Genomic DNA, 15051 nt, shown 5'->3' with positions numbered 1-15051 from the left:
CAGGGATGGGATTCAAAAATTTTAGCAACCGTTTCTCTGCCTGGTTGCGGGACGGGCCCGTTTCCGGACTTCCGGAACTTCCGGGAGGCCCGTTTTTCGCTTTCCCAGAGCCTCTGCACAGGCCCTGCATTTATCTGGCATCCAAAACGGGCTGCATGGCGGGGGTGGGGTGGGCGGGGGCCAGACAGTCCTTGGAACTACCAGTTTGGCAAACCAGATGTAAAATTAGCATCCGGTTCTCCCGAACCGTCTGAATCCCACCCCTTGTCAGGACACCCCTAGTCCTTCCCCATGTAAAACTCGATCCCTCTGCTTGTATTTGACCAGATTAGCATATTGCAATTCTCCAAGGATTCAGGTAGAAATTTTTCCTAGCCATCCTCGGAGATCACCAGAATTTGAATGGAGAGCTTTTTCTTCTGCCACTAAATTGCGGCCCCCTTCTTCCTCCCTCCTTCTCCTCCTGAACATGTTGGCAAACATGGCCTCTAAACCAGGGGTCTCCAACCTTGGTCCCTTTAAGACTTGTGGACTTCAACTCCCAGAGTTCCTCAGCCAGCTTTGTTTTGCTTTGCTGGCTGAGGGACTCTGGGAGTTGAAGTCCACAAGTCTTAAAGGGACCAAGGTTGGAGACCCCTGCTCTAAACCAATGTTTCTCAGCGTTGGCCACTTTAAGAGATGTGGAATTCTGGGAGTTGCAGTCCACACACCTAAAAAGGGCCAAGGTTGAGAAGCACTGCTCTAAACTGCCCTTTTCTGTTTTTTTGTTTTTTTCCTTTCTCCAGGCCATCATTTATGCAATTTCTGCTGTGCATCAGATAGACTACAAGACAGCAGAAGAAAAATACATCAACGGACCTCCAGTGAGCAAAAGGTATCGGCTCAGACCTCCATCCCATATATAAGTCTGCCTACCTCACACAATAAGTCTGCTTTACCTCACATAACCTCTTGTGTGCCTGTCGCATTATGCAGTGGAAGCCTTTTTTCCCCCCCAGCTATCCCTCACCTGGTACTTCTAGACATGTTGGGATTACAGTATGAAGATGGTTGCTAGGAATTCTGGAATTATGTCTGTGTGTTTGTGTTTATGAATCTTCCTTCCCTCCCCTTCCCTCCCTCATCAAATATCTTTTTCCTTCCCTCCCTCCTTCCTTCCTTCCTTCCTTCCTATTCTCAGGTTTGCCATTGCCTGCTCTTAGATCTGACATTGGTCCAAAGCTCCCCAACTGCCTTTGTGCCTAAGGCAGAATGAGAACTCATGGCTTCTGGGTTTCTAGCCTGCTGCCTTAACCACTACATCAAACTGCCTTTCTTAAACATATATATATATATATAATATATTTCACCCTTGTCAGTAGATTCTGCACAGTTTGCACATGTGAAGTGGAATGAAACATTGTCCTCCTCTCACAAGTCACAAAAAAATGCCAGTCAAACCCGGCCTTCCTGCTAAGATTTCAAAAGCAAAAACTGGTCCAACCAGTTAACAAAGGTAGAAAAGCCAATAGCAAGGTAGAAAAGGTCTTTGAGACCAAAGGATGCTACAGCTCCTACCAAAAGGAGTGCCTTCAAGCCAGTACAGTACAGGTAGTCCTTGACTTACAACAGTTCATTTAATGACCGTGAACAGTTACACCACCACTGAAAAAAGTGAATTACGGCCATTTTTCATACATAACGACCATTGTGGCAGCCCCATAGTCCTGTGATCAAAATTCAGACGCTTAGCAACTGGTTCATATTTATGACGATAGCAGTGTCCCCGGGGTCATGTGATCCCGTTTTGCGACCTGCTGACCAGCAAAGTCAATGGGGAAGCCGGGAAGCCAGGTTTACTCCACAACCATGTTGCTAACTTCACAAGTGCAGTGATTCACTTAACAACCGTGGCAAGAAAATTTGTAAAATGGGGCGAAACTCAATAAATCGCGTAGCAATTTTGGGCTCAGTTGTGGTCGTAAGTCGAGAACCAACTGTAAGTCCTCAATTAATGACAATAGCTGAATCAGGAATTTTGTTGCTAAATAATGCCATTCAGAAGCACAATGGAAGTTCTGGTTGCTGTCATTTGGTGAATCATGCATGGTGCTACCCAGTGGTGAAATCCAAATTATTTTACTACCGGTTCTGTCGGCGTGGCTTGATGGGCGTGGTGTGGCTTGGTGGGTGTGGCAGGGGAAGGATATTGCAAAATCTCCATTCCCACCCCACTCTGGGGCCAGCCAGAGGTGGTATTTGCCGGTTCTCTGAACTACTCAAAATTTCCGCTACCGGTTTTCTAGAACCTGCTGGATTTCACCCATGATGCTACTGTGTTTCCCCAAAAATAAGTCCCACCCTGAAAATAAGCCTTATCATGATTTTTTGGGGTGGGCCTAATATAAGCACGACCCCAAAAATAAGCCCGGGGGAATGGGCATGGCCAGCACAAGAGGTGGTACGCACACAGAGCCTGACAGTGTCGGCAGGAGCCTCAGCCCACCAGCCCCTTGGCGCAGCACAGATAAGTAGAGGCAGGGTGGGAGACAGGCAGTCCAGATGTGCTGCACAGATGCCAGGCTTGCAGGAAGCTTGTGCGGTGGCACCGGCATCAGACAGAGGCAGGGGCATGGGGGGGGGGATGGACACAGGTGATTTTGATTTCCTGCGTGGGTCCCTTCCCCGGCAAAGCTGTAGACAAGCCGAGAGACAGTGGGACGGAGTAGGCGGTGCGTTGGGATCGCCCGCCTCCACCCCCCCACCTCTGCCTATGCAATTTTCACCCAGAGAGAGACAAAAGTTTCATCCGCTTGCAAATGGGGCACTTTGAAACGGATCGCTCTGTTTGCAAGCAGACAAAAGCTTCCAATATTTTGTCATTTCTCCATCCGAGCGAAAAAGGCATGTGCCCTGACAAGCCATGTAATCCATTGCAGCCATAGGCAAGCAGATAGAGGGAGAGAGTGGGCGGGCAAACGGGCACAAAATTAAGACATCCCCAAAAATAAGACCTAACGGGTCTTTTGGTCCATAAATATATATATATATAAGACATGCCTTATTTTCAGGGAAACCCGGTAGGTGTTTCACGCAATTGCCATTTGCAACTTCCTGTCAAGTTTCCCCGTTGGATTTACCGTATATACTCGAGTATAAGCCGAGTTTTTCAGCACGTTTTTTGTGCTGAAAAACGTCCTAAACTTATACTCAGTTTTTTCTTTTCTTTTTTTCACATTATACCGGATGGAGCAAACTTGGCGGGCTTTTGCATTAGCGCGGGGAAGCCCTGCCGGTGCAGTGAGAGGGCGGGGCGGGGGAGCCGCCAGCCTTCTCGGCTGAGGGAGGGAGGCTTTCCCTGACCGGTAGCTGCCTCATTTCCCTCCCTCGGCTTATACTCGAGTCCCCAGTTTACCCCAGTTTTTTGGGGTAAAATTGGGGACCTCGGCTTATACTCGGATCGGCTTATATTCGAGTATATACGGTACTTGGGGGGAAGCCGGCAAGGAAGGTCTCCAAGGGCAGTCTCCATAATCGTGAGATGATTTGACTGTCATCATTGCGAGCCGGTTGCTAAGCGCCCCAATTGCGACCACAGAGACACTGTGCCAGCTGCAACTTAAGGATTGGCTGCAAACCTCCTGGTTTGTTTGACTTCATAATTTCAGAGAGTTGCTGGACAAATGGTCGTTAACCAAGGACTAGTTGCATTCCAGTCTGAGCGAGCCAGGTTTGGAAGGGCTGTTTTACTGTGCATCGTTTTCCTTTCTCCACTCCTAAATCAGGACATCCTACCCAGAGTATTGCAGCGTTCGTTTTGCTTCTGAGGACCTTACTCAGGGTGTAGCTCTTCCCTGTTCATCATTCTTCACGATACCCAGCTGTATCGCACCGATGTAATAAACTGTCATAAGACAGCTACCCTTTATTTATGGCACTACAGGTAGTTCTCGACTTACAACAGTTCATTTAATGACTGTTCAAAGTGACAACATCACTGAAAAAAAGTGACTTATGATCGTTTTTCACACTTACGACCATTGCAGCATTCCCATGGTCACATGATCCAAATTCAGATATTGGCAGCTGACTCGTATTTATGATGGTCGCAGTGTCCTGGGGATCATGTGATCCCGTTTTGCGACCTGCTGACCAGCAAAGTCAATGGGGAAGCCGGGAAGCCAGGTTTACTCCACAACCATGTTGCTAACTTCACAAGTGCAGTGATTCACTTAACAACCGTGGCAAGAAAATTTGTAAAATGGGGCGAAACTCAATAAATCGCGTAGCAATTTTGGGCTCAGTTGTGGTCGTAAGTCGAGAACCAACTGTAAGTCCTCAATTAATGACAATAGCTGAATCAGGAATTTTGTTGCTAAATAATGCCATTCAGAAGCACAATGGAAGTTCTGGTTGCTGTCATTTGGTGAATCATGCATGGTGCTACCCAGTGGTGAAATCCAAATTATTTTACTACCGGTTCTGTCGGCGTGGCTTGATGGGCGTGGTGTGGCTTGGTGGGTGTGGCAGGGGAAGGATATTGCAAAATCTCCATTCCCACCCCACTCTGGGGCCAGCCAGAGGTGGTATTTGCCGGTTCTCTGAACTACTCAAAATTTCCGCTACCGGTTTTCTAGAACCTGCTGGATTTCACCCATGATGCTACTGTGTTTCCCCAAAAATAAGACCCACCCTGAAAATAAGCCTTATCATGATTTTTTGGGGTGGGCCTAATATAAGCACGACCCCAAAAATAAGCCCGGGGAAATGGGCATGGCCAGCACAAGAGGTGGTACGCACACAGAGCCTGACAGTGTCGGCAGGAGCCTCAGCCCACCAGCCCCTTGGCGCAGCACAGATAAGTAGAGGCAGGGTGGGAGACAGGCAGTCCAGATGTGCTGCACAGATGCCAGGCTTGCAGGAAGCTTGTGCGGTGGCACCGGCATCAGACAGAGGCAGGGGCATGGGGGATGGACACAGGTGATCGGATCGCTCTGTTTGCAAGCAGACAAAAGCTTCCAATATTTTGTCATTTCTCCATCCGGGCACAAAATTAAGACATCCCCAAAAATAAGACCTAACGGGTCTTTTGGTCCATAAATATATATATATATTTTCTCAGTTTTTTTTCTTTTCTTTTTCACATTATACCGGATGGAGCAAACTTGGCGGGCTTTTGCATTAGCTGGGAAGCCCTGCCGGTGCAGTGAGAGGCGGGCGGCGGAGCCGCCAGCCTTCTCGGCTGAGGGAGGGAGGCTTTCCCTGACCGGTAGCTGCCTCATTTCCCTCCCTCGGCTTATACTCGAGTCCCCAGTTTACCCCAGTTTTTGGGGTAAAATTGGGGACCTCGGCTTATACTCGGATCGGCTTATATTCGAGTATATACGGTACTTGGGGGGAAGCCGGCAAGGAAGGTCTCCAAGGGCAGTCTCCATGATCGTGAGATGGTTTGACTGTCATCATTGCGAGCCGGTTGCTAAGCGCCCCAATTGCGACCACAGAGACACTGTGCCAGCTGCAACTTAAGGATTGGCTGCAAACCTCCTGGTTTGTTTGACTTCATAATTTCAGAGAGTTGCTGGACAAATGGTCGTTAACCAAGGACTAGTTGCATTCCAGTCTGAGCGACCCAGGTTTGGAAGGGCTGTTTTACTGTGCATCGTTTTCCTTTCTCCACTCCTAAATCAGGACATCCTACCCAGAGTATTGCAGCGTTCGTTTTGCTTCTGAGGACCTTACTCAGGGTGTAGCTCTTCCCTCTTCATCATTCTTCACAATACCCAGCTGTATCGCACCGATGTAATAAACTGTCATAAGACAGCTACCCTTTATCTATGGCACTGTACAGGTAGTTCTCGACTTACAACAGTTCATTTAATGACCGTTCAAAGTGACAACATCACTGAAAAAAAGTGACTTATGATCGTTTTTCACACTTACGACCATTGCAGCATTCCCATGGTCACATGATCCAAATTCAGATATTGGCAGCTGACTCGTATTTATGATGGTTGCAGTGTCCTGGGGATCATGTGATCCCCTTTGGCGACCTTCTGACCAGCAAAATCAACGGGGAAACCACTGTTGGTTAACTTTAAACTTAACAACCGGGTCACTAAATTATCAGCTGCGGTAATTCACTTAACAACTGTGGAAAGAAAAGTCATAAAAGGGGGCAAAACTCGCCTAACAAATGTTTCACTTGGCAACAGAAATTTTGGGTTCAATTGTGGTCGTAAGTTGAGACCTACCTACAGTATTTCCCTGAAAATAAGACCCGGTCTTATTTTCTTTTGACCCCCAAAGAAACGACTAGTGCAGTGGTTCTCAACCTTTATAGTGCTGCGACCCCTTTAATACAATTCCCCACGATGTGGCGACCCCAACCGTAAAATTATTTTCGTTTTGAATTTATCGCGCCTGAAGCTGTATTGGCTAGTGATCTGAACTGCTTGCGATTGCCTTGAGGACGGAGGCATTAAAGCGGAGACTCCTCCCCTATTAAGTTTATCGCGCCTGAAGCCAGATTAGGCTAGCGATTGGGAGTGATTGCAGCTGGCTTGAGAGGGAGACATCAGAGCAAAGATTTCTCTCTTTTTTAATTCATCGCGCCTGAAGCCGAATTTGGCTAGCGATTTGAAGAGCCTGCAGCTGGCTTCTGGAGTCAACCACTGGAGCGCGATTCTTCGGCTCGCAAGTATACTTCCCATATTTCCGATGGTCTTAGGTGACCCCTGGCAAATCGTCATTCGACCCCCAACGGGGTCCCGACCCACAGGTTGAGAACCGCTGGACTACAGCTTCTTTTGTGGGGGAGGTCTAATTACTGACTCAACTCGCCACTGCGGCACCGACAGCCCTGCCCAGCGGTAGCCCGCTGCCAGCCCACTTCTTCAGCGGCCAATTGACGCCTCTATCATGCGTCACCCTCGGCCTCCGTTTTACCTTCAGAGGTCTTCCAGAAAGCCCTCTGCAGCTGAGAAACGGACTCCGGATTGATGCACCCGGTGCCCCTGGCTTCCCTTTCAACTTCAGAGGCCTTCTGGAAAGCCCTTTGTAGCCGAGAACAGAACTCCAGATCGATCCGGAGTTCTGCTATCGGCTGCAAAGGGCTTTCCAGAAGGCCTCCGACGGTGAACTGGAGGCGACTTGCATAAGCAGCGGCAAGTGGCTGCAGAAGGGCCTGCAAAGTGAGGCAGATGTTGGGGTGCGCGAGGCCTTGCAAGTAGGGCAGCTGCACCACCCTCATCTCCACCCTAGCTTCATTTTTATTCCGTGCGCTTCGTCCCACCCCCTGCACCCTGGAGTGGGCAGGGTCTTAATTAGGGCTTAATTTGGGGGTAGGGCTGGTATTGGGTGCACATGTAAAGATCAAGCTAGGACTTACTTTTGGGTGGGTCATAATTTTGGGGAAAGCCGGTATAATTCTGCTCCATAAAAAAAATATTGGGGCATTTCAAAAACATACTTTGAACAACCATAAAACTACAGGTTAGCCCTCAACTTGCAACCATTTGATTAGTGACTGTTTGACGTTACAGTGGCACTGAAAAAAATTGGCTTACGACTAGTCCTCCCACTTATGACCATCGTAACATCTCTGTGGTAACTTGGCAACCGGCTGCAATATCCTGGGATCATGTGATTGCCATTTGTCACCTCCCCAAGCCAGCTTCCGACAAGCAGTCAATGTGGGAAGCCGGGTTCGCTTAATGACCACATGATTCACATAACAACCAGATGACTTGCTTAACGACTGCAGCAGTTTGCTCAACGAGAGTGGCAAAAAGGTGGCAAAATTGGTCACGACTCATTTAACAACCAGTCTGATTAGCAGCAGAAATTCTAGTTGCAATTGTGGTCATAAACTGAGGACTTCTTGTGTAAAATTGTTGACAGAGGTTTATACTAGGAAGCTCTCTGGCTGAAGGGAAGACAAGTCGGTCTCGAGTCTTATTCTGTAAAAAGAAACTAGGGAACAAAATCTCAGGGTTTCAGCTTCCCCGTTGCTAGAGGTTTGTTTTGTTTGCTTGCAACTTTTTTTTAAATCCTTCAGGGAAAGAGAAGAATTTGAAAAAGAAATCCAAAAGGAGAAGCAAAATTTTGCCAAGAAAGCGAGAAGCCATCTGTAGAAAATAAACTCTGAAGCTCTTTATCCATCCGTTTATGTACTGGGTACTTGTAAGGGAGATTAAATTCCGTGGTTTTGTACAGAATATTGAATGTATTTTTTTAAATATAGATGTATATGAAAGAAGTATCTATGAAATAGGAGACATAGGTCTGCCTGCTGTTTCCTCCGTCTCCATTCAGTTACAAGAAAATGAACTGTGTTTTTGGTCTGTCGCAACGAATCCCAGCTACATAAGAAGCTGCCTCCAGTTTAAAGCACATTTTAAAATTATATTCATAAGTATCATCTCCTTGATTGTGATTTGAGCACAGCGTTGATCAAATGACAACATTTGAAACGGCTCTCATACCTATTTAGCCAGAAGCCACATGCATGTATGTATTGCAAACTCTTCTCTCTTCTGTTCTTCAGTTATCAGCGGTGCCTGAGATTCATTCAGTCTGTGCGGATGCTAAGTTGTAGGGCCGTGCAAGCTTCCAGACTTACTCAGACTGTGGATGAGGGCAGCCACCCTTTACTACTCATTAAACCAGCTGCGTCCTTTTTTAAAGCCTTCTACACAAGCCTGAAAAAAGATATAAGTTTCCTTGTATGAGTTGGTTCATTAAATCAGCCACATTTTAATGCAACTTTTAAAGATCCAACATGTTTCAGGCTTGCCTAGAGGTCCGAGGGGGAAAAATGTGTTGCTTCAATGAGCAGCCGGGAGCTGCTCCATTCAACAACTTCTGAAGCCCTTCCGATTCGTTTCTGAAGCGCGGCGATAGCAACGTAGGAAATACTTTTGATTCAAACGTTTGTCAGCTGAGAACGCTCAGTTTTAAGTTATGAAAACTCCATTTTGAGCGCAGAATCGCTGTTTCAGTCTTTGAGCACTCGGTCTGATCATTTTTCGGACCTCAGAAAAATCTCATTTCAAGCTTGGAGTATTGAGTAATGGCTTTGTCTGATTTTATTATGTGTTGCATAACACCTAAGTGTGAATTGTGCGTTTTAAAAACACAGTATTGTTGAAAGCAGGGTTGGGGGAGCTCTGGCCCTTTTATGACTTGTGGAACTTCAATTCCCAGAATACCTGAGCCAACATGGCTGGCTCCGGGAATTGTGGGAGTTGAAGTTCCACAAGTCATAAAAGGGCCAGAGCTCCCCCAATCCTGCTTTCAACGATATTGTTGTCTAAAATCAATTGCTTTTCATTTTTATAAATCTGCTTACATCATCAACCAAGACATTCTGCAATACCACACTTATCCTACCGTGCAGTATTTTGTAATTCTGGATCAATTTGGGGGAGGGGTGGGGGGAAGACAAATGCGGCTGACATTCAATAATCTCCATTTTTATTGACTGTACTGACATTCCTTGTGACATCCCACACTGGTACTTTTCGTGTTTTGTAATTTTGGAAAAAAAACCCAATAAAAATAGCTTTCAGTGCTTCACGTTGTAGTGCTGTGTCTTTTTAAGATAAGTACAGATAGTTTTCGACATTTACCAACTGTTCACAGTTAACGGTACTGAAAAAAGGGACTTAACTATTGGTCTTTGCACTTAGGACAAGGGTCCCCCACAACCTCCGGGCTGCAGCCTAATACCAGACCGTGATCTATTCAGAATTGGGCTGCATGAGTGGCTGGCCAGAGTGCGCACGCACATACACACACGTGTGCAGCTCTGCTTGCACAAGCAGCAGGCCGGCGGGCACTCATGCTTGCGTGCCAGCCCGTTCTCATGCAAGTTGAGCTGTGTGCGCATGGACCGGGCCACCACTCAACGTGGCTCGATTCCCCTCTCCCCTGCCAAGCCATCAAACCACAAAGGTTGGAGACTGCTGACTCCTTGTGGCTCCCATGTAACACCCCTCCTGCATAATCTGCACTGGCTCCCAGTGGTCTTCCGGGTTCACTTCAAGGTACTTGTTATCACCTTTAAAACGCTCCATGGCCTAGGGCCGGGATATTTACAGGACCGCCTACTGCCACCATTAGCCTCTCACCGACCAGTGCGCTCTCACAGAGAGGGCCTCCTCCGGATACCGTCAGCTAAACAATGTCAGCTGGCGACCTCTAGGGGGAGGGCCTTCTCTGTGGGGGCCCCTACCCTCTGGAACGAGCTCCTTCTGGGGCTTCGTCAACTCCCCGATCCCAGGTCCTTCCGCCGCGAGCTGAAGACGTTGCTGTTTCGAAGAGCAGGACTAGCGTGAACGTAGTTTTAAATTGGGGTTTTTAAATCAGGGGTTTAAATGGGTTTTAAATTTGTATTTAAAAGTTTTAAGGCATCTACTGAATTTAATTGTCTATTCTTTTTGCTGTTTTATATGTATTATATGTTTTCTGTTGTTTTATTGGCTGTGAACCGCCCTGAGTCCTTCGGGAGATGGGCGGTATATAAATATAATAAATAATAATAATAATAACTCAGGATTGCTACAGTATTCCCACACACACATGATCCAAATTCATGCGCTTGGCAGCAGACATGTATTTATGACGGTTGCCGCGTCCCGAGGTGATAAGATCGCCATTTGCGACCTTTCCCAGCTGGCTTCTGAACAAGGGTTTCCTGCCTAAGCAGTGGGTTGGACTAGAAGACCTCCAAGGTCCCTTCCAACTCTGTTATTCTATTCTAAGCAAAATCACTGGAGGGAGCCGGACTGACTTACCGACCAGATGATTCAAATTCACAACTGCAGTGGAACTTAAACCACGGGAGAAAAGTAATAAAATCAGGTATGACTATGACTCATTTACCAACCAGCTTGCTTGGCCACAAAAATTCTGGTCCCAATTGTGGTCATAAATTGAGGACTACCTGTACCAGAAAATGTTCCCTTAAGGCAGGCGTGTCCAAACTTGGCCCCTTGAAGAGTGATGGACTTCAACTCCCAGAAATTCCCAGCCAACATGAGCTATAAATATGAGCAAGTTGATGGCTGGGGAATTCTGGGAGTTGAAGTCCATCACTCTTCAAGGGGCCAAGTTTGGACATCCCTGCCTTAAGGGATTGGCTTCTGCTGTAATGGTCTGTAGGGATGACCTTGGAAACAGGAGGGATGGCCCAAAGAGTAAGCATCTGTCATACTAACCTTAATTCTGGGGGAAGCCTAAACAGAGTTCAGTAGTGACTCAAAAGCTCTCTCACACACACAGGTGGGGTGAGATTCAGCCGGTTCAGGTCGGTTCGGGTGAACCGGATGTTAATTTTAATCTGGTTCGCCGAACCAGTTATTCCAAGGACCGGCTCACCCTGCCCGCCCCGCCCCTCCCAGGAGTCTCTATGCAGCCTGTTTTGCATGCGAGGTAAGTGCAAGGCCCCCACGGAGGCTCTGTGAGGGTAAAAAATGGGCCTATCAGAAGTCCAGAAATGTTTCCGGCCTCCGGAGGGCCTCCGGTGCCCGGGGGAGTCTGTTTTCGCCCTCCTGGAGGCTCGAGGAAAGCCTCCAGAGCCTTGAGAGGGTGGAAATGCCTCCCCCGAGCTGTGGTGCAGGAGGCCAAGTAGGCCACACACCCCATGGCCACGCCCACCCAGCAACTGGGCAGCGAACCGGGTGTTAAATTTTTCAATCCCACCATTGCACACACATACACAAAAACAGGTTAGATCACGCTGTCCCCAACACGAACTGAAACCAACACTGGATGAAGGGAGTCTACTACAGTCCCATTCCTCCTACTGACCTGGTTTAGAAGGAGACCACGGTAGCAATAGCGTTAGCAATAGGACTTAGACTTATTGTCGTGTCCCCCTCCCCCTCCGACAGCCGGGTCTGGGAAGTCTGTATCAAGCGTGGCTACAAAGCCTCTGCAGCTTTGCCAAATTCCTTTCAGATTTCTCAGGGCATCCAAGGTGTGACTTCAGCAAACCAGATGAGACTTTGCTTGACTCAAGGAATGCCAAAAAGCAGACCCTTTATATAGGCCATGGGGTGTGGCTCCATGACTCAGCACTTATCCAGGCCTGCCCCTCCCTTCCTTTTGTTGATGTCGCCTCTCAATTCTCCGGAAGCGGGGATCCGTCCACTCTGAACTCCCTTCCTCCTGGTCTGCTGCCGGCAATTCTAGCACGTGGCTGGCTTCGTGCTCATACGCTGTAGGAGTGAGGTTTGTTAGTTCATTCCTGACATTCTGTCCGGGCATGGTGCCAGGGCTGGGGCCTGGAGGCAAGCCAGGCCGTTCCTCTTCATTATCAGACTCTGAATCGGATAGCAGGAGATGGGAGGGGCCTGGCTGAGGAGAGGAGGGAGGACAAGGCACAACACTTATATACCGCTTTCCAGCCCTCTCTAAGCGGTTTACAGAGTCAGCCTCTTGCCCCCAACAATCCTGGTCCTCAGTTTACCCACCTCGGAAAGATGGAGAGCTGAGTCAGCTTTGAGCCGGTGAGGGCTCGGACCCCTGGCAGTCGGCAGAGTCAGCCTTGCAATACTGCATTGTAACCACTGCGCGACCATGGCTCCCCTTTGATAGATGGGTATGAACGGCCACCAAGAGGCCCAGAAGAACCAGGATGGATGCTTTTCCACATCCCAGCCCTGCCAAAGGTAAGTCGACAAACATGGTCTTCATACGATAATCCGGTAGGAATCCCGATTCAGGTTCTTCGACCTACAACAGTTTTGTTTAGTGACCAACGGCACTGAAAAAAAGTGACATGACCAATTTTCACACTGGCAACCTTGCACCATCCCCAACGGTCATGGGATCAAAATTCAGATGTTTTGACAACTGACTATTTATGGTGGTTGCAGTGTCACCTTTTCCAACCTTCTGACAAGGAAAGTCAAAGGGGAAACCATGTTCGCTTAACAACCATGGATCCTAGCTTAACAACTCGGGCAGCAAAGATCATAAAATGGGCAAAACTCACTTAACAACTATCATGGTTAGCAATAGCAAACCAATACCTACCTCAGCTTTTCCTAAAAAGGACAGTTATTAGTATTAGTATTAGTAGTAATACTATCCTTTTTAATTTAATTTTTAATTTAAATTTTTAAATTTAAATTTTTAATTTAATTTTTTAATTTTTAATTTAATTTTTTAATTTAGTAATTCCTGTCTTATTCCTGTCCTATTATATCCAATTAATATAGTTATTGCATGCTTATAACATAACGTAACATAACAACAGAGTTGGAAGGGACCTTGGAGGCCTTCTAGTCCAACCCCCTGCCCAGGCAGGATCTCAGTCAGATGGTTATCTAATCTCTTCTTAAAAATTTCCAGTGTTGGCGCATTCACAATTTCTGCAGGCAAGTTATTCCACTGACTGATTGTTCTAACTGTCAGGAAATTTCTCCTTAGTTCTAAGTTGCTTCTCTCCTTGATCAGTTTCCACCCATTGCTTCTTGTTCTACCTTCAGGTGCTTTGTAGAATTGCTTGACTCCCTCTTCTTTGTGGCAACCCCTGAGATATTGGAAGACTGCTATCATGTCTCCCCTAGTCCTTCTTTTCATTAAACTACACATACCCAGTTCCTGCAACCGTTCTTCATATGTTTTAGCCTCCAGTCCCCTAAATGCTTATATATATATGCTTATATATTATATAGTTACTTTCATGCTTATGCCTATATATACTGTTGTGACAAAATAAATAAATAAATTGTAGTAGTAGTAATAGCAGCAACAGCAGCAGCAGCAGCAATCCTACAGGCTCAGCCCAAGCTACCTCACAGGGTTGTTGTGGAGATCCCAATCTGCTTTAAAGAAATGCCAGAGATACATTTATTATTATTTTTTATTTAATTTTGTCATAACAGTATACATAAACATTGTCAAAAGTAAAAAACATATCATGAAGAAAATATATATATATATAGGTAAAGAATATGCATTAGCTATATTAATTTGATATAATAAAGGGAACAATAGGACAGGAACGGTAGGCACTTTTGTGCTCTTATGCACACCCCTTATATCTTATGCCATTTATTTAGCAAATAAATGGCAGCTCTTAGCAACTATTTTAAGGTTATTTGTTATTTTTATGAGTTTTTAATTTAATTTAATTGTAAGATGCCCAGAGTAATGTATATGAGATGGGAAGAAAAGGAAGGAAGGAAGGAAGGAAGGAAAACGTTCCAAGGCATGCTCTATTGTTCTTATACTCCTCTGTATTTGCATTCTTGTTCAACGTCCAGGATTGTATCTTCCTCCTTAAGAATCGTGGCAGGAGAGCTTAAAGCAGCTTGGTCTCTGTGGCGCAATCGGTTAGCGCGTTCGGCTGTTAACCGAAAGGTTGGTGGTTCGAGCCCACCCAGGGACGCAGGCAAAATTCCCTTTTTATTTTTTAAATGCCGCGCAGACTTGTAATTAATGAACCGCAACTACTTTTCCGGGCAAGAATGAAAGAGGGGGAAAAAAATGAACGGGTTTCAGCAGGGATGCTGGGAGGGCAATAAGGCTTCTGCCCGTAGCCAAAATGGCCGCAATGGCGTCACAAGAGGAGCAAGTATTTAGGGGGAAAAATCCATGCTCCTGAACAGGGGTCTCCAACCTTGGTCCCTTTAAGACTTGTGGACTTCAACTCCCAGAGTTCCCAGAGCAAAGCTGGCTGAGGGACTCTGGGAGTTGAAGTCCACAAGTCTTAAAGGTTGGAGACCCTTGCTGCTGAATGCAGTCCTCAGATGCAAAAATTCACCTGTGGGAACTGGAACCAAGAAAAAGACACAATTCATTTGCTGAGCTCTTAAAATGACAGGGGTAGGGAAGGTTAGCTGGGGGAATTAAAGTGTCCACGCATCTTAAAGTGAAATTGAGAAAAAGAGAAAATTAATTGTTCTAACTGTCAGGAAATTTCTCCTTAGTTCTAGATTGCTTTTCTCCTTGATTAGTTTCCACCCATTGCTTCTTGTTTCTGGGTTCTATCATATCGCAAGATCTCAAATGGACAGCTAACATCAAAAACATCATTAAAAAAGGACAACAAAGAATGTT

General features: G+C 46.5%; 1 protein-coding gene and 1 non-coding gene across 6 annotated transcripts in view; both read left to right on the top strand.

Annotated features, from left to right (window-relative positions):
• The window catches only part of PWWP3A (PWWP domain containing 3A, DNA repair factor), a 52087-nt gene extending 42532 nt beyond the window's left edge, over window positions 1-9555 (top strand). For 4 of the 5 annotated variants that reach the window (XM_058163515.1, XM_058163518.1, XM_058163516.1 and 1 more), the window contains 2 exons: window positions 786-874; window positions 8036-9555. In XM_058163515.1, coding sequence (XP_058019498.1) covers window positions 786-874; window positions 8036-8111 — 165 coding nt within the window. In that variant the 3' untranslated portion in view covers window positions 8112-9555. Of the gene's footprint in view, window positions 1-785; window positions 3129-8035 lie in introns of those variants that run through there. The other variant, XM_058163517.1, reaches the window with a different exon arrangement.
• A 4751-nt stretch (window positions 9556-14306) lies between these two features.
• On the top strand, window positions 14307-14380 carry TRNAN-GUU (transfer RNA asparagine (anticodon GUU)). The gene has a single exon. It is a non-coding gene; the product is annotated as a tRNA-Asn (tRNA).
• Window positions 14381-15051: the final 671 nt, after the last annotated feature.

This window comes from Ahaetulla prasina, chromosome 1, assembly GCF_028640845.1.
Source record: "Ahaetulla prasina isolate Xishuangbanna chromosome 1, ASM2864084v1, whole genome shotgun sequence".
Lineage (NCBI taxonomy): Eukaryota > Metazoa > Chordata > Lepidosauria > Squamata > Colubridae > Ahaetulla > Ahaetulla prasina.
Note: the sequence above shows the minus strand (reverse complement) of the source record. Positions and strands in the feature narration are given on the sequence as shown.